Here is a 25,508-nt window from a genome sequence, read left to right as displayed (position 1 = left end):
GCATTAGATAAAACATATGAATACTACTACACAATATTAATCTAACAAACTTTTTTATGATCTGAAATGATAACTTAAAATCACAAATACTTGAAGGATTTTTAGACTTTTTTTGTACACCACTCATATTAAATAAAGGTGAAAAAGATTCAAATGTTCATGTTCTTTTCATAAAACATAAAACAAGGAGCTGACAGTGTTCCGTCATACAGATCAAATTTCTAGGACTTTATTACCATAATAGAATTGATGTAATTCATTCCAATTACCATGGTAAGCAGAGTTCATTCAGTTTCAACTGTTTTTGCGAATACAATGAACCACAATGGCAATCAAACCTAATAACTGCATAACGTAATCTTCAGGCTTACGCGAAACAACTTTAGCAGCTGTCCCTGGTGGTCTAGTGGTTAGGATTCGGCGCTCTCACCGCCGCGGCCCGGGTTCGATTCCCGGTCAGGGAATGTGATGTTTTTTTTTTTACAGTCCAACAAAGTCACTCGACACAAGTTGTATTGTAAGTTAAAAAGTTCTAAATAGTATATTGTGCTAAATGATTTGCGCCTGTGAACACCATAGATACACAGGTATCAGAATATCACAGAAAATCGTCTGGAGAATGGTATGATCAAGTCTCGGCTGGTATGTAAAATAAACCATTTTAAATACATTCCGTCTCATAAATGGACCGATAAAATCTCCAAAAAGCCACAAAAACGAACAAAAAGACTATAAACATAATGAATAGGAAGCAATAATCAAGAAACTCATATGCACAAAACAAAAACTGCGCTGTTAACAGCAGAGTGGCGTAGCGGAAGCGTGCTGGGCCCATAACCCAGAGGTCGGTAGATCGAAACCATCCTCTGCTAAGTATTTTATTTCGCTGCGTTTTTATTATTATTATTATTTCAAGCATTATATTTGGTTCCTTTTTTCATAAAGAAACCAATTTTTAATTCTCAGCTTCAACAACTTTTACAGTTTTATTTCAAATCTTAGATTAACATGAATCATAAAGGTTTCAAAAGATCTTTAAAGAAGCAACAAATTTACATAAAATCTAATCTTGCAGACATCTACAAGCTATATAAACTAATTTCAACAGTTTCCACAGTGAATTGTCAGTTGGAGATCTGGATATGCAAGATGTTGGAAAATATCAGATCAACGTTTAGAGTTCAGGTTGTGTTGGCAGAACTATTCTCTGGGGGAAAAAAACATATATTTACAAAGAAAGGCGCTACAAAACACTTGCGCCCAACGTGGGGCTCGAACCCACGACCCTGAGATTAAGAGTCTCATGCTCTACCGACTGAGCTAGCCGGGCAGATGCGCTATAGTATTTGGCCAAGATATTCGAAACAAACAACGACTTGTAACACCAAACAAACCACGAGATCTCTATATGATTAAATACCTTTAATAATAATATTTACAGTACTTAAGAAAAGCAGACTTTTTCTATTGCAAAATCCGTTTATACCGTGCGGGTAATTTAAAAGTAAACGCCGATGGACGCTCCATTTATTTGTGTTCGTGCACCACCTGCTGCTCACTTTTAATATTACAATTCACGGACAGTCAACATTAAAACACACCGAAGACAAATTGCTTTAACCGATGCTAATCTACCGACCTTAATCTTCCTATTAATGTTTCTATTTTTATTTCTTATGCCCCTTTTCTTTCTTGTGTAAATTATTCCATGAATATTATAATGATTCCTTTGACATTCAGAAGACTGCTGGGTTCATAAGAGGCAGGAGTTGGAAGCCCTGCATTGTCATCAGATATGTTATATCAGACTCCTCCACAGGACGCCGACTGCTGATGGGTCTTTAGGTTGCAGATCCAGGCGAATCGTTTCCCACAGCGGGGACAGATGAAGGGTTTCTCTCCTGTGTGAACTCTTTGGTGTTTCTTGAGGTTGCCTGCCTCTGTGAAAAGCTTCCCACATGTATCACACCTAAAGGGCCTCTCCCCTGTATGCACTCGCTGGTGGGCCACAACATTGGACAATCCAGGGAACGCCTTTCCACAATACTTACAAATGTAGCTTTTCCGTCTACCTTTCTCTATGTGCTTTGGTAGTTGCAGACTGGCATGAAAAGCCCCAGGCTGAGGTAAGTTGGACATCATTTGGGGAATCACAGTGAAATATGAAGGGTTTGTTCTACTTGCAGTCTCTGTCTGAATCACTTCGGGACTACTGATTTGCCCTGATGCTTCAGTTTGGCTTTGCCTCAAAATGGCAGCTTGATTCCACCTTTCCTCTTCTCTTATAGGCCCCTCTGCTGCTCCTGCATTGCTTACAGCATGTGTTCGGGTAGATGATGCTCCATCCCGTCCACCTTTGGAGCTTCTAATAGATGATACAGTCTCTGACTGAACCAGCATACAGTCTTGATCCTGGTCCGAATTTGTATATGAGCAGGATGGATGTGTGGGCCAGTGCATAAAGCTGGTTTTAGGTTCTGCATGTCTGTCATACAACAAGCAGTCTGTTCCTGACATTTCAGTGGCTGTCTTTTCTCTGCTGAGCAGAGTCTGGTTCGTGGGTGAAGTTCTGCTTTTCACCTTTCCCTTGTGTACGTGCCCTGAGCCTGTGAGAGCTGCAGTTTCTCCTGTTGTTAGACCCTTGCTAGGTCGACCAGCAAACCTGTGGTACTGGTGCTGTTGAGGCCTACTTGGACTGGACTCAACAGTACCTGGATGTAAATATGTTCAGATACTGTCAGACCACTTCTAATCTGCAAATACTCTTAGCTCTAAATTTAAGATGACATTCAAATCTGTTTAGTTAAAAAGCTTTATATAGTGTGCTTATACGTACATATTCAGTGTATATACGCATTGAAAGGTTAAATCTTCATCTGTTTTCTTCTTTTAATTTACTCACCCTGTATATGCAGTCCGGTGGATGAAGAAATGTTGGTTCTCTGGCTCCTATCCTGTCCATTTTTAGTCGAATGGGAAAATTCTATCTCTATGGGCTGGAAGTAAAATAAAACTACATTCATTTGTTTTGTTTTGATCCTAAAGTGGCTTACTTTTACTTTGCAGCTGTAGCGTGACACTTTCCTGTTGGCACTATTTAGCTCTGTCCTAGTTTTTTGCATCTTAAGAGAGCAGTAAATCAACAAACCTTCTCTGTACCAGGTGCATCTGTGCTATTGGCTGGTGAGGTAGAAAGTCTTCCGCTACAAAATTCTGTATTTGACTCTGGTGAGGAAAGAGAACGAATGGTCATTTTATTGGATACTAGATTCCAAGCAGAAGTATGTAAATGTGTTACATACATGTGTTACATACATACATACATACGTGTGTTACAAAATAGTTGCTGACAATTTTTATTTTTGGGTGAACTCTCCCTTTAATGAAATATATGCATCTATTCTTATTATAACAAAGACATTTAATTCAACACAGATGGTATCATAATATTCTACCACTGACTTAAGCATCAAATAGAGGACTCATTGGCCCTCTACTCACCATCTTGCACAATTACAGCTTGTGCCTGGCTTCTTTCCCACTGGTCGTTTAGATCTTCCTTTATCACTATTGTTTCTGGTTCTCCGACTTCCACCTGTCCTTGCTGCTGAACACATGAAACAAGGTTTTGTGTTACAACATGGCCCTGGCTGGCACATAAACATCAAGGTAATTTACCGAAATGTGTGAAGCTTTCCGTGTGCAAATTAACTAGCTATTTCTTGTATATGATGAATTGTGTTCAGTGGATTGTAAGGGTGTCATAAGGTTCCTAATAACCGAAGTCTGACTGTACAAACAGCTGTGGACATTTCATTCTTTAAAAAGTAAAGTGTGTAAGTATTTATGCCACTGCTGAACAGCCAGAGCATGATTTATTAGTATTTAACAATGGTTGTGTTTCCTTTAGTCAGGTATGTGGATCTAATCATGTATCACATTTAATTCATCACGTCATAGTTGTTTCATATGGAAAATCAGAAGTTATGTTATTGCACAGTGCTGACTAAATTCTGGATATTAGTTAAATAAGTTTGAACTGTCCTGATATTGGTAAGTAAATTTTATACTTGTGGTTGCAAAGGCAGTGACCACCTGATGATTCCATAAGGTTTTACTTCCTCCAACTTCCTGCCTTCAGAGTCATCATTTTTATAAGACCAATGTTCTTCAAAAGACAAACACAAAATGAGTGCAGAAATGTTTATTTAAACATGTTGAACACTTATTATACCAAAAACTATTGCAGACTAAGTTGCTTCATCTTTTTGTACAGTACACCACAGGACAGAGCTTTACTATGAATTTGCTAATTATATAAAAACACACTTCGACTCAAAAAAAAACTATGTAAATCATGTATATAATTTTAATGAAAGTCTTATCCAGAAGAGATATAATGGTGGTATAATACACACTCATGAGCAGTAATCTGGTGATCATTTATTGACTCCTAGAGAAAGCAGTTCTTCTGCAGTTAACATATCAGAATGGTACTTCTGTTGGTGGTTTTTGAGGTTTCGTATCCAGGCAAACGTCTGTCCACACTGAGAACAACTATACGGTCGTTCTCCTGTGTGGACTTTCTGGTGTTTTCTCAGATTTCCCGCCTCTGCAAAGAACTTCCCACAGGTGTTACACTTGAATGGCTTCTCACCCGTGTGAATCCGCTGGTGGATCACCACCTTTTTGGGGCGGTTGAAAACTTTGCCACAATATGTGCAGGCAAAGAGTTTTTCGCGGGGAACTCTGTCATTTCTAGTCCAAGCAACTCTTTGTTGGTTAAATATGACATCTCTGACATTGGGGTAGCTGTCCGTGCCCTGTATATTTGAAGATGTTGATGCCACTGCTGCAAAGTCATTCGTTACCAGAGGCGGATTGGAGGAAGGCAAGAGGATCCTGCTATCCTGACGTTCCTCCCTCGTGTATTGGGGATAAACACGTGGAGCCTGGCTTTTCCCTCGTGCTACTTTGCTAGCCCACACAGAAATCTCTTCCCCCTCCTCTGCAGAGTCGACCTCTATGACCTCTGAACGGCGCAAAGGGCCTGTGCATTGGCTCTCAGCCGATCTTGCATTGTTCACGTATGTGCAAGATTGTAGCCGTGAGTCTGCTTTGTCACTCCCTTGCATTAAATAATCCCTCAAAGGACTGGATTTTCCATTCAAATCAAACTTTCCTGCAGCATGTAATTCTATGGGCTCTTGGGATATCCCCTTAACACTCTCAAACTCTGGCTCAGATGTAAACGCAGTGTCAGATCCACTGACCTCCAAAGTTGGCTGCTGCATCCCAGAGACCTGATCATCATCTCTCACCATCTGAACATCACCAAAACCCGCCTCTCCAGTCTGTGATGGCGTCTCTTTTACTCCTAAAAGCAGAGAAACAGTGTCAAGACAAGCTTTGGGTAAAAATGGGTATTGTTAGCTACCTAACCTCTGTTACTTTTATAACAGGTGGCTTATATTCTCCTATACACTCACCACCATCTCTGATGAACAGTCTCTGCTGTGTTTGGTCCTCCTCAAACATCTCATCCTTTATCAGCACGGTGTCTGCTTCTAATAATACTGCATCTCCTGCCTTTCATGAAAGGAAATATTTCATAAATCTCTATATATTAAACAGATATTTATGTTAAAAAATTAATTGCAGCTGTTTCTATCTATGTCAGTCAATATATCTTCAATATTTGATTTCGTTAATATATCTATCTTTTATTTGTCTATGGCAGTCAAACTATTGTTAGATCTACCTATGAGTTAACAGCTTACCATACTGTTACTTTCATTTACAGCTTGCTGAGCAGTCGAGTCTGTTCCTCCACCTCTCCACAGACCCGAGTTAATCTGAGCTCCATACAGGACGTCTGGGTGTATGAAAACCGGAGAAACAACAGAAAACAGGGTACTTTAACCACACTAGGCTTTATAATTTATTTGGTGTGACAGAGACACTGGCGGTAGAATAGTTCATGTAAGGGTTCATGATCACACACACCGTTAGCTTGGTTCCTGTATTTGTCTGACAAAGCGGCGCTCACTTGAACCCGGTTAGTGCGATTCAGTGAACTAATCCTCCTCTCTGCGAATCCTCGTGCCATCTTAAGCTCCAGTATGTGAAGTTTTCTCTTCAGCGCTTTGTTTTCACGCTGACATTGAGTCATCTGTAAGTTTATGACCGCGTAGTCGTCGTCTACGAGTTTACATATCTCAGCCACCGCTGCATTTGCCAGCACCTCCATAATGGAAGCTAGCTGCGTGTGGAAAGCGATGCGATTGGACATGGTTAACGTTTAAGCGTCCTACAGCACGTTTCAGTAAACGTTCAATGATTTGGGAGCTGGATGAAAATGGTACAGAATTCAGAAATGTAAAGACACGTCTTCAAAACATCGTGGGAATAACAATCATTCGCTCGGGTTTGACATCGTTCAGCACTTCCGGTCAGTAGTAGTGACGTAAAAACCATAAAGGCTCTTTTACTGCGCACACCAATCTAGTGTCGACACTGTTCAATACATTTACTGAATGAATAAAACTATGATTATTGTCTTGGCCACTTTGTCAGTTAGCCTATAGCTGGATTAATTTCGGCTAAACCGTTTGTTTGTGGCTTTTTAAAGGTTCACCCCAAATGAAAATTGTCTCTCATTTATAAACCCATATTATTTCGATTAAATTTTTTTTTTGACTGGATACCGGAATTATTTATTTTTTAAATGATCTGACCTTTGCTGAGATTTTAGCCATTGAAGCCATTCTTTGAAAGATGCATACAACTCATAAAATAAGCATTTAATTCTGTTTTGGTACAAGAAAATATATAAACAATACATGCAACATATTTGGGCTTGTAAACCAAAATAAAAATAAAACACATTATACTAAAAAACTTCTTTCATAATGTGCATCAATGTTTCACAATAGAAAATTTATATGAAGTCATCATTCCACAATATTTTGTAGAATGGATTAATAAATAATGACATTATTGGGTGGGTGGGTTGGGGGGATAACATTTCAAATATTAAATATTAAGAGCTACTTGTAAAGACTTTATATTACAGATTTAATTAAATCATTCCAAGGTCCTCAGAGACAATCTCTGGTGTTTGGCTTAGCTTCTTTTCTTGGTGAGGGGTTTTGGGTGGTTTGTAAACTTTGTTGTAGATGGATTGGTTTTCATCAGGCATTTTGTTTTGTTGAGAGCTGTCGTTTTTAGTTGACTGTACAAACTCAGGTACACTATAAATGGGCTCTTCAGTCTGGTCAAGTCTTTTACTTGTGTTTAGTTTGACATGGTCGTACACCTCAGAGTACACCGATTCTTGCTGCTTGTCATTGTTTGGCGTTGTCTTGACAGGCCGGCAGTCCATCGTGTCAGTAGGGTTGGCATGGACACAATTGTTAAGTTTCGGGCGGATGACATCTGCAGGATCAGAATACACTGGTTCTGATTCATCCTTATGATGAGATGGGAGAGGATCTGTCTTTATATCTGCATACACAGGTTCATGTCTGCCTATTAAAATTGCAGGATTTGAATACACAGGCTCAATCAAGCTAATACCGCCACCAGGATCTGAGTGTGTGCTTTTTAAGGAGCAAATGGAATCTTTCGGTTCGGTTAAGCCAATAGGACTTGCAGGTTTTGTATGTACAGCATATATGTTTGGGCCAAGGACATCTGCTGGATTAGGGTTCAAGGGCAGTTTTGTGTCTGAAGGCTGAGGGCTGTTGCTGCCCTCCGTATCAAGCAAAATAAAACTATCAGGGCGTCTTGGAATGGGTGAGCGAGGAGAACGAGAACGTGGAGAATGTGGCGAGTGCCTGTCTTCAGTAACGGCAAGGCTCTTCTGTAGGCGAATAGCCGACTCGGTAAGGCGAATGATCTCGTCACTCTGTCTGGTCTCAAAGTTAAAGGTTCCAGGGCCCGATTCACAGCGCCTGCCTGCTTCTATAGAAAACAGCATCTAGAAAGGAACAGAGAGAAAGTCAAAAATATTTGTAAGCACTCATTTAACATGTTAACTAGTGACCTTATATTGGAAAAAAAGAGTTTACCATATTATATGTCATTTTACTGTAAAATTTTGTAAAATTTATAGTTTTTTTTTTGGAATTATTTTTGAGAGACATAGCATTCAAAAGTTTGGGTTGGTTTTTAATGATTTTGAACAAAGTATTTTCTTGTCACAAAGGCTGCATTTATTTGATCAAAAATACAGTAAAACTGTAATTTTGTGAAATATTATTACAATTTATAACAGCTGTTTTCAATTTTAATATATTTAAAAATGTCATTTATTCCCGTGATGGCAAAGCTGAATTTTCAGCAGTCATTACGCCTGTCTTCAGTGTCACATGATCCTTCAGAAATCATTCTAATATGCTGATTTGGTGCTCAAGAAACATTTCTTCTTATTATCAATGTTGAAAACAGTAGTGCAGCTTAATATTTTTTGTAAAAACAGTGATTTTTTTTTCACGATTCTTTGATGAATATAAAGTTCAAAAGATCAGCATTAATTTGAAATATAATTTTTTTTTATAACATTGCAAATGCCTTTACTGTCACTTGAAAAATTTACTTAAGTACAGTAACGAAGTAAAGCTACTCCGTTACTGTCCACCACTGCACTTTTGATCAGTTGAGCCCTTATGGAATAAAAGTCTTATCAACTTAAACATCTTACTGACCCCAAGCTTTTGCCTGGTAGTGTATAATTATAATGCTTTAAAGTAATTAACAAATAATTTATTTTAGTTAATAATATTCAACAAGAACATACATGTACCTTTATGGTAATTATTCTTAAAATTATGTTTTTTTGTTTTGCTAGTAAAAATATGAGTTACCTTATAATTTCCTCTAAAAAAAAAGCAGCATCGCATCTGATTGTATTTTATTTAAATACATTTGTTTAATCTTATTTCTGTTGTGTACATTAAGTATTTTTCTGCTGACCTTATCTCGACCATAGCGGCGCAGCAGCTTATATGGCCACTCCATTACAGTCCTCCTGGTCTCCAGATCTTGAAGAACTAGCATGTCCTCACCAGCTTGTAGCCAGTACTGTCCTTTCAGACCACATCGAACTGAAGCCTCGTTCTGCAGTACAACCACTTTAAAATCGCACACTAAAATGAAAGAGACATTGAGCTCAAAATTAAACATAAGCTGTGATTCGGAGGTCAAAGGTTATACCATATGTTTTTGTTTTAAACCAGATCTGCATGAAGGTGGTTTAGAGTTGTCTGCTGTCTTGTTTTAAAAAAACCCACTCTTTATACAGCAATGACATACTGTAGGAAGTGGTGGGACTGGCCTTTCAGGAACATGACAGCGTGAATGATACATTTGACCTTTGTTTGTACTCACATTGTTCTCTGGACATGTAGATCTGATTGTCCTCCATAAGAGGTACCGGCCGTGGCACACTTTTAGTGTGTTTCTGTGAAATGATGAATACCATTGAGAAACACAAGCAGGGAGTGGAGTAAAGGCTTCAGTACATTACATAACCAGTTATGTGGCTGGAATGATCTGCATTTTTCAATTTATTAGATTCTTGAACTTTTTTTTTTCATACATACACCACTGTTCGGGGTCCCTAAGATTTTTTAAAAATGTTTTTTTTAAAGAAGTCTGTTTTATGCTCACCAAGGCTACATTTATTTAATTTGTAAAAACTGTAAAAATACAGTACTAAAAGCTTTTAAATTTAAATATATTTAAAAAAATGTTTCCTGTAATGGCAAAGCTGAATTTTTGCAATCATTACTCCAGTCTTCAGTGTCACATCACATGACCCTTCAGACATCATTGTAATATGCTGATTTGGTGCTTTTTTTTGTTTTTTTTGTGGGAACTGTGATCTTTTCACGATTCTTGAATGAATAGAAAGTTCAAAAGAACAACATTTATTTAAAATAGATATCTCGTGTAACATCAGAAGTAGCTTTACTTATTTTGACTCTTTTGTATAGTGCATCTTTGCTGAATAAAAGTATTTTCTTTGAAAAAAAATCTGACCCCAAACCTTTGAATGGTAGTGTGTAATAACAATATATCTGAAAAATCCAAACCCTCACCTGAAAGGCATTGTTACATATTATGTACACCCATTCTCCACAGCTTTCTTTCTCTGTTGCAAACACAAGCCTCCTGTCCTCCATCTCCACACAGAAAGCAGCCATGTTTTCCCCTGGACAAGCCTCTGCATGAGGCGGCAGCTTGACGACACTCACACAGTCGGCCAGACGTACAACTTTCCTCTCTGGATGTCGTCTGACCACCACAGTTGACCGTTCATGAACGGCTTCTGATAATTCTAACCGTGCCACGCCGTGCCGACTAGCTGGATGAAGGGCCAACCAATATCGCTTCCACTTCTGTTAAGAACAAATAGAAAATTATTACTTGTATTATTTTCCTTCATCCATGTTTCTGCAATACAATGACAGTTAGATTTATAACATTTGATAAGATCTAGTCAGACTGATGGATCCATCAGGTGGAATTTGTGCTTCAGGTAATGAACACACCTCTGGATTGTTAAATATTAGCATTAAAAAGTTCTTAAAAAGCACGTCACGTTGGAGATACGGATGTAATTACTCACTCTTGCCAATCCCTCATTTACCTCATGTATTGTGTGTGTGTGTAAGGCATGGCCTGAATCTAGTACGTGAAGTGCACTTTCATGAGGGCGTGTTTTTGTCAGTGGAATGTGCTGTAATTCTAAACGCAAGACAGAGATGCGCACACCAAGTTTCAACTTGTAGAGTTAGTCCTGTTCTAGCTATCTCATACCAGAAAATAAACTTACACCAGAGTTCATGCCAAAACACAGGGGCATGGTGAGCTATATTTAAAAAGTACAAGCAAATACCATCAGGCTTAAAATCATATATTTTTATATGACTACCCTACTTTGTTTTTCCAATGTTTCTGAATGCTACAAACTATAATACCAATACTAAGTGTAACATCATTGTAAACGCTGAACTATTTTAATAAAACTGTTTTATTTAGATCAGCTACGACCATTTTGTAGTTTTAGACTTGAGGTTGACAAACACAAAAACATATGCCTGTCTTCAATACCAGAAAATAAATGACAACGTTCCAATCTTACCTCGCCATGTTTCTGATGTTGCAGGTAAACTTCACCTTGTTTCCCGTGAGTGTCCATGTCTGCTTGCTTAATCTCTGACAGCTCGAAAAAGTGCTTCAACAGTTTATCATTCACAGCACAATGTGTGACCTCCTTTAACTGTTAACACATATTACCAAGCCTTTAACATGAGTTAGTGTAAGTGTACACTTAGACTCCACCTCTTAAAAAAAAACAAAAAAAATGGTTTTCTTATTTCCTCTACATTTATGGCTCAGTTTGGCCTAATCAATATATAAACAAAAATCAAACTGGATAACAACGGCACTCAAATAACATTATCTCATGGCCAACTATATAAAAAATGGTTATCCAGCTCTCTACAGTTGGACATTAAGTATAAATAAACATTAAGATATGGTGACCATACGTCCCAGACATGTCTTCTTTTTGGACCTAAAAAATGCGTTCGGTGTTACACCGAAATCTGTGACTTAGCAGGCGCTGTAGTGAGGGTAGGTTTAGGATTAGGATTGGGTTTAGGAGTAGGTTGGATTAGCTCAATACAGTGCCTTCTATGGTCACATAATTCGGTGCGTCACAGAATTTGGTGCAACGGGGGCAGCTGGTGATGGTAGCACAGAACAGACAACGCTGGAGGGCAGTCGTCGATGGCCTATGCTCCAGGAAGGAGCAACGGGCATAAGAAGAGGAGAACTGCTCCCGCAAACATTCTAATATTGCATATAATTTTCGCGCATCAGGGAGCCGCTATCAATATGCAGAGTATTTAAATCTCCTTTGAATGAGCACTCGCTGTTCACTTTCACGATCGGTGTAAAGGAAGATCAGATATTTGTTAATAAGCTCAGGATCTGTTGAGCAGCAAATCCTCCAGCATGGTCTGTCAGCCAGCTCTCCTCTCAACCCGTGATCAATCAAATCTGACTCCTGCTGCTCGTGTTGGATGCAGGTTTTTTTTTCTTCTATGGAATTGGGCTACTTGATTTTCCCCCATGGGTTTAAAGTTTGAAATGTTGCATAAATTACATTTGACTGAAATGCTTGTATTTAAACATTTTGCATTCTACCTATGATAAAACTGTGCTAGATGTTAAGTTTTGTGAAGGAGGGCCACTGGTAGGAAGCTTTTTAGCTGTGTTTATGACCAATATGCATAACAGTGACTGTAAAATATGTATTTTAGGTATGGAAATTACATGATATTTTGAGTTTTGATATTTGGGATATGGTCATTGCGCTACTTTGGGCACTACTTTAACCACCCACCAACCACCCACCCCCCACGCACCCACTGTCCTCTTTTTGGAAAACTAAAATATGGTCACCCTAATTAAGATCAAAATATGATTTAGTTTTAAATCACTAATTAGAATCATATGCCCATATTTAAACTACATATATCAGAGCAGCTGAGGGCTGTGAAACAGCAATAAATTGTTTTCTATATTTTTGAGGAAACGAACTTCACGATTAATCAATCAAAAACAAAATAGCAGTTTTTAAGAAGCCTTGTAATTCAAAAGTTATTAAAAAACTGTGCACTATTTGCTAAACTGGTTGTTTTGAGTATATACTCTATTTATTAACAAAATCTTGACAGTATTTTCATATAGGGATTCATTTTTGCTATATCATACAATATATTCTCCTCTGGGGTGCCTTTTTTGCCTTACACTTTGGGTAAAATCCCATTTAAATCTTTTTATATTTGCACCATTTTTAATAAAAATTTATTTTCCATTGAATATATTTTTAAAACAAAATCCTTTAGAGGGCTTTTAGCCCCACTGTACCCCACTAATTATTAGCAACTTCTCAAAAACGGAATTTATGTGAACGTAAGGTTACAACTCAGATATGAACAATTATGGTGACATAATATATTGCAATTTAACGTTTAACATAAAGCGTTTCAAATGTAGTACTTTTCTTTGGAGACCCTCCTTAAGCACACACAGAGCTAGTTGAAATGTTTTGTATAGTCTCCAAACCTCATTTCAGAAGTATTGTACATGCACAGACTGGCACACACAGACATAAACTCATGCAGCCTCACAGACAGACACAGTATTATCTTATGTGTGTTATAGTGAGTAAGTCTACAAACAGTCATTCACATAAACACATCTTTCACACTATTACTTAATGAAGGATTAAGTATATCTAACCTGTCATCATCCTCTGACATTATTCAATTGTTGAATGTCAAAGTATTCAGCAAGAAATAGCCACAGCGGTGTGTCCAGACTATTGGTCCTCACTTCATCTGCGTTGCTATTCATATCCTCTGTTCCACACATCTACGGCCAAACTTATACTGTACACCTGCTAGCTGTAAGGGAATGCTGAACAAAAAAAAGAATAATGCAAAGACAGTTAATAAGGTAATATATAAGATCTGCATACATCTATAAACAGTGTGGAAAGTATCAGAACATTACCTATGGGACAGGGTATCTTTGAAAAATCATGGCAAATTACCTTATGTTAAATAATTTTATCAACACAATATAAGCAGCTTTAAGGATTAAAAACAAAATGGGCAAAAAGAAACTGGTGCAACACTTTACAATTCAATAATAATAATAATAAAAATGAATAAAACATCCATGAATAAAAAAAAATTGGAATGTTAATATGAAAAATTATTTGCCCTTATAAGCAGAAAAAATACAATCCCTTTTTCCAAAAGGTGGAGCAGTTTCACTATGACATGTTTCTGTCTTAAGTGTCTGATTAAGCAATACATGGTGTATCTGTCTGCACCTGGGTAATCCAAATAGTGCTCTAAGCAAATACAGAATAGATTGAAACAATCATACAATAAAAATTTGCTGTCCGAGTGGTTTTGTACTGATGTTTAGGCTGTCCAGTCAATGGAGTAACCATGAGACCACAGACACAGGGAAAACCCCTCATTTCAATGCATTAAACAAGAACAGGTACTGCTGACAATTTACAATATACTGTATCTGTCAAATAAGGTAATGGTTCACTCTAAAATCAAAATTTGCTGAAAATTAACAGCCTCAGGCCATCCAAGATGTAGATGAGTATTTTCTTCATCAGAATAAATTTGGATAAATGTATTATTACTTGCTCACTAATGGATCTTCTGCAGTGAATGGGTGCCGTCAGAATGAGTCCACAAAGCTGATAAAAACATAATAATCCACAAGACTCCATCTTATTAATTAACGTATTGTGAAGTGAAAAGCTGCATGTTTGTAATAAACAAATCCATCAGGGTAACTTCAAACTGTTGTTTATGGCTAAAATAGGAGTCCTCGATCTATAACATTGCTTTCACCAGTTAAAAAGTCATTTTGTCTGAATCAAGAGAGAAATATGCACAGATCATGCACCGTTTACAAGCGAAAACAGGCCAAAACAGTTCCAACAAATATGTTGGTTGATTTTAATGTAAGAGAACAAAAGGGGATGGACTTTCTCACTGGAAGAAAGTTGTTTTGGGCTTGTAGTTTGGCCAGATGTGATGGTTTAAAGTTAAAATGCCTTATAAACGTGCAGGTTTTCACTTCACAAGACATTAGCTGATGGACTAGAGTTGTGTGGATTACTTGTGGATTATAGTGTTTTTATCAGCTGTTTGAACTCTCATTCTGACGGCACCCATTCACTGCAGATGATTCATTGGTGAGCAAGTGATGTAATGCTAAATTTCTCCAAATCTGTTCCGATGAAGAAATAAACTAATCTACATCTTGGATAACCTGAGGATGAGTAAATTCAAGCAAATTTCATTTTTGGGTAACTATTCATTTAAGAACAATGGTGTGGCATTCAGATATCAGAAAATAAACATTAAATTATTTGGAAAAGAACCCATTTTGTAGCAGCTGAACTATGCTTCTTTTTTTTTTTAATCATTTTACATTATTGAAGTAATTACACAGCTCACCATTTGATGCATTTAATCCTCTGCAGGCCTACCCAAAACTCCAATGACCAGTCCAGTTTGCTTGAAGCACTGTAAAATCTCACTGGTCTAATCTCCCGATACCAGCCAAAAGACTGCTTGAGAATGGTCAGGACTGAGATTTAGCTTACAGTACTTTGAATGCACAAACACAAGACATCATGGGACAGAACAACATGTCCAAGAGGGAACCTGCTTGCTTTATTTGATTTTTTTTCCATTTTTGTTAATGCATGTTGCACACTGTGACAGAACTTCAATGGAGGAAGGAGAAAAGCAACCGGAAAAAAATGTTTCTGTGAAAATCCCTCAAAAGTTATCAGCTGCCACCAGTTCTGTTCATCATAGAATGGTCCACCCATCAACGGTCCTTGTAATGTCAGGTTTCCTTTGTCCCAGCCCTTTCCCTTCCCACTCTTATGACACGCACCTCCCCGCCAAGCTTCCTTTTGAAGAAAATAAAACAGAAGACAGGAAAAAAGAAAAAGGCAATGACACGGGGGCAAACTGCTAGTCACTATCACGATAGTGGAAATCACATAACTGTTCCTCTGAGATTAATACAAAGATCTTCCAGGAGAACTAGTCGCAATCTGCAGCGGTCCAATAGGAACATTACACTGAGTAACCCGCCCACATTATACATGGAGATATAAAGGAGCCCCTAACTGGAGGGTCTCTAGTATTTCACGCCTGGAACAAACTCCTTGGCCTCTGGGTTCAAACTGCTCTTGCGCTGTGGAAGAAAAAAGATGAAGTACATATTAGAACATTAAAATGTCACCAAAGTTCATCTGAGGTCTTCAAAGTGGTTGCCTTTCAGGAATGATGTGAGATTCGTTTAGCTTAAATACCTGTAAATCAAGCATCAAATCATTACACTGTAATACTTACTGCGATGTCTTCGGCATTTCCGTCACTGACTGACAGCCCGCTTAACTGCTGTTGGATCTGCCCTACTCCAGGGGGAAGGTCTCTGGCGGGAATGAACCAATCCTGATCCTCCTCCTCCAACATCTCCTGGAAACAGCGTTCAAGAAACTCCTGCTCCAAGAGTTCCTCCTCCACCTGCAGCAAGATGTCCGATCCATCAAAATGTAGCAGTCATTGGCTACTGTATGGATTCATACTAGACATGTTGTAATTCAGCTGATTATGCTGGTTTGCTTTAAGAATATAAATCTAAACTGTGTATGCACTTTAAGGCACCACTTTTCAAGAGTCATTACGGTAATTCTTCTGACTTGCTGTACAGTTAGAGATGGAGAGAACAAACACATTGCAAATGGTGGAAAAAAAATTAAACTGCAAATGTGAAAAGTCAGACTATGTAACTTGAGACTTGATGTAACGTCGGTTGCAGCAGTCAGACGGTACGCAGTGATAGACTGTCTCGCTCAAAGATTCTTGCTCTCAGTCTCTCATCTCAGACAAACAATTTGTGTTAATATACAGCAATAAATAGTGGTTTGCATTACAACAAAACCCCAAGACAGGAAACAAATCATAAATGATATGATTTCTCAGACATATACAAATAATCAGTATTGATCATTAAAAAAAAATATATATATATTGGTCCATCACTAAAATTAAAATAAATGAACAAAAAGCAGCCTAAATTATTTCATATAACTTGTGCACTATATTGCAATAGCCTTATTCACTTAAAAACCATCCCCTCCACTATAGTTCACAAATCTCACTCATGCATGTGTTCAATAAAGAAAAAGCTGTCTTTTATCACATTAAGCCAGGTTTGATGACATTGACACAAAACACTATTGGTTCTTAAGTAACAAGACCAACAACAACATGGCCAGTTAAAAAACATGACTGCAAATGAGATTTGAGAACTACAGCACAAGGGAAGATTAAAAGTGAATGACTTTTGCCACACATAAATCACCATCCACTTCACTTGCATGGAAATGGAACCTCTAACATCCAGCCTAAATGCCCGTTTACAAATTCAGGTCGATTTTTTGCATGCGATTTGCCTGTTCAGACCAATGCGTAAATAACGGCATACAGGTTGAATGAAAATGTAAGCCTACTCTCTTGACAGTAGGTGGTGCTTATAGAAAAGCAGAAATACCCTGGTTATCCCAGTTACTAAGGATGCATTGTGTCACAATAGCATGTACATGTTGTTGTTGTTTTTAACAGCCAATCAGGTTTTTATTTTCACCAAAAGTATGAATCTTATTGGTTGGCCAGATTTATTCACAGTGCGATGGAAAAGAGATTAGAATTTCTTTCTGTAAAAATTCTGCCGCACTGACTGCATGTGAATGTTTGACAACCATACATTCAAATTAAAATGGTTTTATGGAAGAAAGTCACAAAGGTTTGCAATGACACAAGGGTAAGTAAATGGCAATTTTTGTGTGAATTTCCTGTAATAACTTTAACCGATCTTGTGAATCCTATTTAGAAGTACACATACAGCAGACATATATACGTTCTGCAGGTTCACACTGACCTGTCTATTGTACTCCTCCTCGTTCTCCATCCACATGTACTCTGCAAAGGGGTTGGCATCCCCCTCCTTGTGTCCATTCACAACATTCTCATCCTTCCCTGATCCGCTGCCGCCTCCTGGTGTCTTTGCTACCTCTGTACTGTTAATATCAGCAGGTTCTGGAGGTATAAAATGCTATATTAATACTAATACTGACCCCATTCTCAGTACATATTACCTCATCCACTACCACACACATTAAACTAATAAACAAAAGACGTCTTTTGGGACATTGAATTTAATTAGTTTAGATTATATGCATCAGTAAAACTTTACTCAATGTGCACGTGTCAAATGAATTAAGTTTAAAAACCATAAAATATACGCACATTTAATTTTAAGTCATTGTTATCACAGTAAGAATGATTCGTCCCTCTCTGTTTAAGATTGTTTCGCGCACAAACACAACTTGCTAGCAAATTAGACATTCAATATTACAAAATGAAGGCACAACCATGTTTATCAAGCTCTTCTAATACTTGCGACACGACACAGTGAGTAACACACATGGTTTAAAGCAGTGGTTCCCAACCCTGGTCCTGGAGGCACCCCAACACGGCACATTTTGCATGTCTCCTTTCTCTGACACACCTATTTCAGGTCTTGGAGTCTCTGCTAATGAGCTGATGACCTGAATCAGGTGTGTTTGATTAAGGAGACATGCAAAACGTGCAGTGTTGGTGTGCCTCCAGGACCAGGGTTGGGAACCACTGGTTTAAGGAACATTATATAACTATCTGCTACTAACTATCAGTGTGTTGCATAAATGAGACAAAGAGGAGGTCAGTCTCGACACCATCTTTCTCCACATGGATTTGATTCATTGTAACATGAGGCCTGGCTATGGCTCCAGAGAAACCTATCTATAGCATAAACCATTTTAAAAAGACTCCAATTAAAACAGCCTCCTTTTTGCTGTAAGATATATCGTGCCTTCAAATAAGACACTTGCTCTAACTTTACGTTTGTAAGCGTATATTGTGAAGCTATGCGTGTTAGCTCGAGCCATAACAACAGCAGTATTTCCACGTAAAAAAAATGTTTCCTAGCCTTGCAGACTAACGTTTTAAAAGTGATTTGAATGTCATCGATGCAAAAACTGACGCTAGTTGTTGTAAGTAGTTAAGTTTGAAAGGGTTTCGTTAAGTAAACGAAGGAGCATGGTGGATGCGTGAGTTAGCCACATGACTGCATCACACACTAGGCCTCAATGTACACTGCGCTTCACACAAACTCTGCCAAGTGAACCCTTAACGGCTTAATTTGCTTTATACTGCACGCTAAATGTGTCAGTTTACTTATATGTCGCTACTCTACGACTTCAGCGCTAGCTAAGTTACCATTTTACAAAACAAAGAGTGAGAGCAGCACACTGCACTTACGGAGTCAAAAAGATTAAACATAACTCCTTTCAAAGACCTGAGCTGTGAAGAGGACTTACCCGGCATTGTAACACTTCTGTCCCTCACACCTATCGCCAAATAAGTCGACTAAAAGGTAATTTTCCTGTTTGCAGAGACACCGTTACCTGGCTAGATTTCAACGCTACGTCAGAGTGCTCATGTGGGCCTTTCAAACAAACATGTCGCTGGCGCCTCCTGAAGGCCATCATCGGTATTTCAAAAGCTCGGGACTGCAAAATGGTCAGGTTTAAAGAGACAGTGGCATGATTTTAAAGTGAATTCAAAGATGAATTGACCCTTTAATTTTAAAATAGATACTTCCATTCGCATCATTCAGGTAACATTTTAAAGAGCCATTAATAAAATTAAAATAACAAATCTATAGATCTTAATAAAAGGGTCAATTTCTTTATTTTTAAACACGTTAGTATATTATTAATATGTGATTTTAGTTTTTTTGGAAGGCATCACACATTTGGGAGGGATTAACCTGCATGCAAATTCAGTAAAAAAATACTTGGTTTTACGCCAAAAGACATCTCTTTGCCTGTACTTGAAGGTGACTTTTCCAATGGACAGATGCGCTGCAAGTCGCTTATTTTGGATAAAGCATAATGAGATGTAACCTCTTATAAAATTGTGTCATTAACCCAGCTTTAGATCTGATATAACCCACTCAAATGTTTAATATAACAACCTAGTTGATAAAAAAAAAATGAGTACAAAGACACTTTTACAGCATTTTAAGGTAGAGAACAATGACCCAGATGTTATAAACAAACGTAACTCCATACGGAAGAGTCTTAACTTTGATAAAGAATATCTCTTTGGTTTTGAGACTTTAGTCTTTGCAACTTCAGGGATATTATCTATGCACAATCAGCTTGTAAGACTCCAACGAGAAAGGAAAATCACATCATATGACCCCTTTAAGGCATATAGGGTATTCGATAGTCTTTGATACAACACAGTAGGCTGTAGGTCTACTATATATTGACTGTTAATTACAATATGTGAAACAATAAAATATGAAATGATACACGATAAACAGCAAAATGCTATGTCACAGGTTGCATGTTTACATCAGCGACATTGACGAAGTTGTAGTCTAAATTTGAGTTCGTTATTTGAGTACTATATTCGTCCTCGATCAGGGAACGACCGTTTTTGACGATGTGTTTCTTGTGCTGTTCAACAATTGTCTTCCATATAGCAGCATAGAAAAAAAATCAAATCAATCAATACCATCAACTGTTTGGTTACCATTCTTCAGAATGTCTTCTTTTGTGTTCAACAGAAGAAAGAAACACAACGTTTTGGAATGAGTAGAGGTGAGTAAATGATGACATAATATAATTTTTTGGGTGAACTATCCTTTCAAGGCCTAGTGAAGTGCACTGCGGTGTGTTTTCTAGTAGTGAAAATTCCCCTCTGGCACAGCTCTCAAATCTTACTTGCATATGTACATAGACATTTTTAAACTTGATGCATGATATCAACGACATCAAACCTGATAAATATGGTGCTATTTTGTCATTTTTGAAGCTTGACGGCCCCTGTTACTAATGTTTTCACTCACTGTATGGGGAAAAGCATAAATTCTAATTTCGTGTGGAAAAAAGTGATTTAATTTGATAACGAAAATGTGAGGGTGAGTAAATGATTTTTAATTTTGATTTTTTGGGGGTGAATTAACTCTTTAAAACTGTGATTGGGTTTGTCACCATGACTAACTTGACCTTTTTACAGATCCAACAATTAAAATCATACAACCATGTTATATAATTTAATATAATTTACAGGGTTCTTACTATTTCTGACTTATGCATTCCAAGTGACTTTTCCATGACCTTTCCAGTTAATTGTGATCACTAGATTTTTAAGTATGATTCTATATTTTTCATGACTTTTAGACTTTTAAAATTCCCTGATATTTCCAGGATTTCCTCGACTATGGGTATTGTAGTGACTGTAGTTACAATTATTATTTCTACTGCTTGATACTGCTGAACTTTATAAAAGGAGAAAGACTGACAATAATACTTCTTATGACCTAGTTTCATTGTATTTTATTACAAAGATAATACAAATATACAACATTTAAGGGGACAAAACTGTGAGGATATTAGGCTGAATTGACCGCAGATGTATTTTTCTGTGTATTACATCCTCTGAGGAAAGAGAGATGATGCTTGTGATAAAGACAAGGAATTTTTTGAGACCACTCATATACAGATACAGCAACAGAAGCGGATTCCATCTCTAAAATCATCTGGATGCTGCTATTGTTCCCAAGGCACTGATCTACATCCAACTAGTTATGAAGACAAACAAACAACAAATATATCATCAATTCATTTATATTTTAGACTCAAATAGACAAACAGGTAAAACCTGAGAAAACATAGACCATTGAAATAAAGTAACATTCTCTAACGTTTTCACATACTTTTCAAACAACCAAATGCATTTGAGTTTTTCTTATTTTATATATGCTGTTCACAGAACGTTTTTACTGTTCTGCAGCAGCATAGTTTACCTTGTTTCCATGCAGTACCAGAGATCTGAAAACTTGTCCAAAAGGCTTTAGCAGCCGTAGCACTCCTGTAACAGCACAGGGCTGATTGGGAACATTACATACAACCAGCAAATGGTCCAAAGGCGTCAGCAGCCCCTAAAAGATAGTGGGACGTCTTGTTAGTAGGTATAAAGAATGGATGGAAGTTTGACAAATCTTATGAAAATGTAGGTTTTTTATTATTATTATTTGTAAAAGATTTAATATTTGAAATGGCTCCAGAACAAGTGATACTTGCATTTGATAATGATGGTCCCACAAAAGCATGAAACACTGACACCTAAAATATAAGTAGCTACATTAAACCCTCAGAGAAAATGAGCAAAATAATGAAGTATTTATGCAAGAAAATATTAATTATAAAATTGTTTCCATCCATTAGTGTGTTAACTCACAGGTGAACTAAAGTCAACCATTTGGGACACCAGCTCTAAACTTTGCTGCCTCATGTGAACTGGGATAGCAGAGTAAACCTTCACCATCTCCTGGGCTGAGAATTCAGTTGGAAACATCAGTAAAGCCTGGAAAACACACAACACACACACACACACACACACACACTCAGGTTTGTTTTTTATGGTTTATGGGGACTCTCCATAGGCGTAATGGTTTTTATACTGTACAAACCGTATTTTCTATTGCCCTACACCAACCCTACCCCTAAACCTAGCCCTCACAGGAAACTTTCTGCATTTTTAGATTTTCAAAAAAACTCATTCTGCATTATTTATAAGCCTTTTGAATTACGGGGACACTGAAAATGTCCTCATAAATCACCTTCTCGTTGTAATACCTATGTCATACCCATGTTATTATACAAATTTGTGTCCTCATAAACCACATAAACATGCACACACACACACACACACACACACATACACACACACACACACACACACACACACACACACACAAACTGATAAAAGTGCTGTACTTTTACTGGAAATTAGTTTAGAAAATAATATATTTGTTTGTTAAAATAAACACCAGGCCACAATAGCACATACCTTCTTCCATTCTAGACAGGTTGTTGTGTCAACCTCAGTTGCCATTAATACCTCAACAGGGTGACCAAAGGGAGATGCCATTTTGATGAGTTCACTATCAGAGTAATCAAGAGGGATTCCAGACACACGAATCACACCCTTCTGTTGGGAAACAAGGGAACGATGAGAAAAAAGTGAACTGCTTTGCTAAAAGAGTGGAGTTCGCTTTATTACAGCACACAGTCTGTAGTGTTTCCCCTCTGAAACTTAGCGATTCTCCCACCACCAGAGGTCACTGTTTCACATTTGTTCATTTGTTATCATGGGACTGTTGGTGCTAACCATTGGAGATGCCTATCTTGTTATTTTCAGGCTGCCATGTTGAGACTAAGCTGATACTTTAATGGTTTAATGGTGGTATTTCAATCATTATGCTGGTAGTGATCACAGTTCACACTAGAAAATAAAAACCTTTATAAAACACCGTCTAGAAGAGTTTTGCTTTGAGGGCATGAAGTTCGGTTATCACCATAATCTCATCAAAACCATCAGTATCTCTAATACTCCTCTCAGAACTTACAGTCTGTGCTGATGTTTTTGCAGCCATCTTAGTTACTGGCATCTGAATGTTCATGGATTCAGTGGTTACTTCAGATTTTGCAGATTTGACTGGAAATGAAGATTGTTGATGACCTTTTTTCATGCCATTGTAAGTGGTAGATCTGCGTGAAGAAGACAAGGGTCTTTGTGTAGTATAGTGTATTGCTTTATTACAGTCTAAAGAGACAAACTCTTGCCTTAGAGACAAACTCTTGCCTTGTGCTGCATTTTGAGCGAGGGGGAAAATAGACTGAACCAGGCCTCCACCTGGTGACCTCAGCAGGCCCATGTTGCAGCCTCTTTAGGAAGAAATGTGAGCCTCTTCCTGGAAAAGAAAACCATGATTATTTTCCTGGAAAAGAAACCATGATTATATAATAATTGCTAATGTTACAGCTGTACTTTATATTTCTTGCCCCAAAACAATTATTATTATCATTATTATTAACAACAACAATAATAAACAACCAATTTTAAATAGGATGACAGCATTAGATAGATAGATAGATAGATAGATAGATAGAGCAGTAATTTGGTGTGATGTTGCAATTTTCCAACCAACATTTTAGATAAGTTGCATTGTTGTCGATGCATCATTTGTAGATGTAATAACAACTCACCTGATGAATGTCTTATTCTTTTCAGTGTTTTAGACTGGGTCGAGAAGTGCTCATAAATGAGTTCAGATGGGCAGCATCTTTCAGGGCTGAGGGATCTATGGGAATGGGATTCTTGCCATTCACCATTAATAATCCTTTGATTCCTCTGTTCCCCATGAGCGTATGATGACTCTCTGGATGATTCCACTTGATCAGATGAGTTCCATGTAGCATGGCCATATTTAATGTCCTTTGTTCCTTTGCGCTGTTGAATGTCTTGTATAATGAAGGGGAGATTCTCTGTTGTTAACTGGTTGTCTGGGCAATGGCTGAGTAATTCTAGATCCTCAAGAGAAAGGCCAAGGCTGGTCAAAGCTTTGTTCAGGTTGTCTGTTGGAAAATGCAGCATTGTTTGTTGCTTTGGCTCTGCTTCTTTGGTTTGTGGTCTATCAGGAGGCATCATTGCTTTAGCTATCATTGACTGATATTGAGAACAGTCCACGTCTGGTTTGAAGGTGAAATGTTTGCCAAGCTGGTTGTGACTGGATCTAACAAGAGCTTCCTCAGATGCTTGCAGTGGCAATGTTGTGTTATTCATGATGGGACCTAGAGTTTTGTCCTGAATGATCTCTTTTGCTAGAAGGGCACCACTCTCCTTATAGGAAATTACTGAATTAATGTCTGTGACAGATGTTGAGGGGTGGCTAATCATGTGAGGTATGGAATCCATGTTTTTAAAACCCCCTGGGTGCTGGTACATGCTCAAAAATGTGGCTCTTTGAATGCCAACAGGCTGTAAGAGATTTAAAGGAACAAGGGGGTTCCCATAACTGCTATTATTTACAGCTGCAACATTACTAATCAGGTTCAAAACCAACTGAGCTTCAAGTTGTGCTAGTCTCAATAGGAAAGCTTGTGCTGTTCCAAATAGTGGTGGCACACTATTGAAAACACTGCTCATCTGAGACAAACACACTGATAAAAAAGAGGCATATCTATTTATGAATCATTCAAACTATTACATTCAGCACCTGGGTCATTTTTTTTCTGGATCTATTAATTTATTTTAAAATGCTTTGAAAATGTAATTCATATATAATTCCAGAGTTAAATAACTATGATATTTATATATGTATATATATGTATATACACACACACAAAGAAAAACAAATAGATAGAAAATAAAAAATAGAAAGCTAGTGTTCATTTTTTTGTTATTTTTTTTAAATAAAAAAGAAGATAAATAGATGCGAGCAGCTATCGTCGGATCATCAGGATGGAATAAGAGGTAGAGTTGAGTGTCATCAGCATAGCAGTGATATGAAAAGCCATGTTTCTGAATGACAGAACCTAGTGATGCCATGTAGACATAGAAGAGAAGTGGTACAAGAACTGAGCCCGGAGGCACCTCAGTACCTAGATGTTGTGACTTGGACACCTCACCTCTCCAAGATACCATGAAGGACCTGTCTGAGAGGTAAGACTCAGACCACTGGAATGTGGTTCCTGAGATGCCATTTTCCAATAGGGTTGACAGGAGAATCTGGTGGTTCACCATATCAAAAGCAGCGAACAGATCCAGCAAGATAAGTATAGAAGATTTGGAAGCCGCTCTTGCCAGTTTTAGGGCTTCAACAACTGAAAGCAAGGCAGTCTCGGTCGAATGAACCGGTCTGTAGTTCTCTAAAAGAGTTGGGTTAAGAGTGGGTTTCTTAAGAAGTGGGGT

General features: G+C 37.8%; 4 protein-coding genes and 3 non-coding genes across 9 annotated transcripts; 2 read left to right on the top strand and 5 right to left on the bottom strand.

The window, feature by feature from the left end:
* Window positions 1-392: 392 nt before the first annotated feature.
* Window positions 393-464, top strand: trnae-cuc (transfer RNA glutamic acid (anticodon CUC)). The gene has a single exon. It is a non-coding gene; the product is annotated as a tRNA-Glu (tRNA).
* Window positions 465-800: 336 nt separating this feature from the next.
* trnam-cau (transfer RNA methionine (anticodon CAU)) lies at window positions 801-872 on the top strand. The gene has a single exon. It is a non-coding gene; the product is annotated as a tRNA-Met (tRNA).
* A 385-nt stretch (window positions 873-1,257) lies between these two features.
* On the bottom strand, window positions 1,258-1,330 carry trnak-cuu (transfer RNA lysine (anticodon CUU)). The gene has a single exon. It is a non-coding gene; the product is annotated as a tRNA-Lys (tRNA).
* Window positions 1,331-1,495: 165 nt separating this feature from the next.
* On the bottom strand, window positions 1,496-6,793 carry LOC107674264 (zinc finger protein 90 homolog). 2 transcript variants are annotated; one of them, XM_016468206.1, is made up of 8 exons: window positions 6,007-6,793; window positions 5,781-5,875; window positions 5,490-5,589; window positions 5,274-5,377; window positions 3,502-3,607; window positions 3,149-3,225; window positions 2,903-2,996; window positions 1,496-2,711 (listed from the first exon to the last, which is right to left on the bottom strand). In XM_016468206.1, exons 1-8 carry the CDS (start codon window positions 6,290-6,292, stop codon window positions 1,804-1,806), a joined length of 1,770 nt encoding a protein of 589 aa, XP_016323692.1. In that variant the 5' UTR covers window positions 6,293-6,793; the 3' UTR covers window positions 1,496-1,803. The 2 variants fall into 2 exon arrangements, with proteins under 2 accessions (XP_016323692.1, XP_016323693.1); XM_016468207.1 differs by having other exon boundaries at window positions 3,502-3,604.
* Window positions 6,794-6,922: 129 nt separating this feature from the next.
* Window positions 6,923-15,750, bottom strand: LOC107674236 (docking protein 2-like). 2 transcript variants are annotated; one of them, XM_016468153.1, is made up of 7 exons: window positions 15,075-15,750; window positions 13,321-13,497; window positions 11,150-11,351; window positions 10,104-10,403; window positions 9,391-9,463; window positions 8,977-9,149; window positions 6,923-7,981 (listed from the first exon to the last, which is right to left on the bottom strand). In XM_016468153.1, exons 3-7 carry the CDS (start codon window positions 11,204-11,206, stop codon window positions 7,082-7,084), a joined length of 1,503 nt encoding a protein of 500 aa, XP_016323639.1. In that variant the 5' UTR covers window positions 11,207-11,351; window positions 13,321-13,497; window positions 15,075-15,750; the 3' UTR covers window positions 6,923-7,081. The 2 variants fall into 2 exon arrangements, with proteins under 2 accessions (XP_016323639.1, XP_016323640.1); XM_016468154.1 differs by having other exon boundaries at window positions 11,150-11,287.
* paip2b (poly(A) binding protein interacting protein 2B) lies at window positions 15,748-19,215 on the bottom strand. Its single transcript, XM_016468155.1, has 4 exons — window positions 19,058-19,215; window positions 17,578-17,735; window positions 15,987-16,160; window positions 15,748-15,828 (listed from the first exon to the last, which is right to left on the bottom strand). The coding sequence occupies exons 1-4, from the start codon at window positions 19,062-19,064 to the stop codon at window positions 15,772-15,774; spliced, it is 396 nt and encodes a 131-aa protein (XP_016323641.1). The 5' UTR covers window positions 19,065-19,215; the 3' UTR covers window positions 15,748-15,771.
* A 2,539-nt stretch (window positions 19,216-21,754) lies between these two features.
* On the bottom strand, window positions 21,755-24,728 carry LOC107674182 (uncharacterized). The gene is made up of 6 exons (XM_016468084.1): window positions 23,804-24,728; window positions 23,400-23,508; window positions 23,164-23,305; window positions 22,605-22,745; window positions 21,993-22,118; window positions 21,755-21,877 (listed from the first exon to the last, which is right to left on the bottom strand). Exons 1-6 carry the CDS (start codon window positions 24,540-24,542, stop codon window positions 21,755-21,757), a joined length of 1,380 nt encoding a protein of 459 aa, XP_016323570.1. The 5' UTR covers window positions 24,543-24,728.
* Between the last annotated feature and the right edge of the window lie 780 nt (window positions 24,729-25,508).

The sequence above is a fragment of the Sinocyclocheilus anshuiensis genome, unplaced genomic scaffold (genome assembly GCF_001515605.1).
Source record: "Sinocyclocheilus anshuiensis isolate Anshui unplaced genomic scaffold, SAMN03320099.WGS_v1.1 scaffold728, whole genome shotgun sequence".
NCBI classification, from domain to species: Eukaryota; Metazoa; Chordata; class Actinopteri; order Cypriniformes; family Cyprinidae; genus Sinocyclocheilus; species Sinocyclocheilus anshuiensis.
Note: the sequence above shows the minus strand (reverse complement) of the source record. Positions and strands in the feature narration are given on the sequence as shown.

What these genes read in the sequence shown, in the direction of transcription:
- LOC107674236 (XM_016468153.1), bottom strand. Translation starts at nt 11,206, where the DNA reads ATGGACACTCACGGGAAACAAGGTGAAGTTTACCTGCAACATCAGAAA. An exon ending in AACATCAGAAACATGGCGAG is followed by an intron (nt 10,404 to 11,149) that starts GTAAGATTGGAA and finishes TGTTCTTAACAG; the next exon opens with AAGTGGAAGCGATATTGGTT. An exon ending in TATGTAACAATGCCTTTCAG is followed by an intron (nt 9,464 to 10,103) that starts GTGAGGGTTTGG and finishes ATCATTTCACAG; the next exon opens with AAACACACTAAAAGTGTGCC.
- LOC107674264 (XM_016468206.1), bottom strand. Translation starts at nt 6,292, where the DNA reads ATGTCCAATCGCATCGCTTTCCACACGCAGCTAGCTTCCATTATGGAG. An exon ending in ACTGTTCATCAGAGATGGTG is followed by an intron (nt 5,378 to 5,489) that starts GTGAGTGTATAG and finishes CTCTGCTTTTAG; the next exon opens with GAGTAAAAGAGACGCCATCA. An exon ending in TGCAGCAGCCAACTTTGGAG is followed by an intron (nt 3,608 to 5,273) that starts GTCAGTGGATCT and finishes TCATGTGTTCAG; the next exon opens with CAGCAAGGACAGGTGGAAGT.
- LOC107674182 (XM_016468084.1), bottom strand. Translation starts at nt 24,542, where the DNA reads ATGTACCAGCACCCAGGGGGTTTTAAAAACATGGATTCCATACCTCAC. An exon ending in AAGAATAAGACATTCATCAG is followed by an intron (nt 23,509 to 23,803) that starts GTGAGTTGTTAT and finishes TTTCTTTTCCAG; the next exon opens with GAAGAGGCTCACATTTCTTC. An exon ending in CCTGTCTAGAATGGAAGAAG is followed by an intron (nt 22,119 to 22,604) that starts GTATGTGCTATT and finishes TGTGTTTTCCAG; the next exon opens with GCTTTACTGATGTTTCCAAC.
- paip2b (XM_016468155.1), bottom strand. An exon ending in AGGAGGAGTACAATAGACAG is followed by an intron (nt 16,161 to 17,577) that starts GTCAGTGTGAAC and finishes ATCTTGCTGCAG; the next exon opens with GTGGAGGAGGAACTCTTGGA. An exon ending in GAAATGCCGAAGACATCGCA is followed by an intron (nt 15,829 to 15,986) that starts GTAAGTATTACA and finishes TTTCTTCCACAG; the next exon opens with CGCAAGAGCAGTTTGAACCC.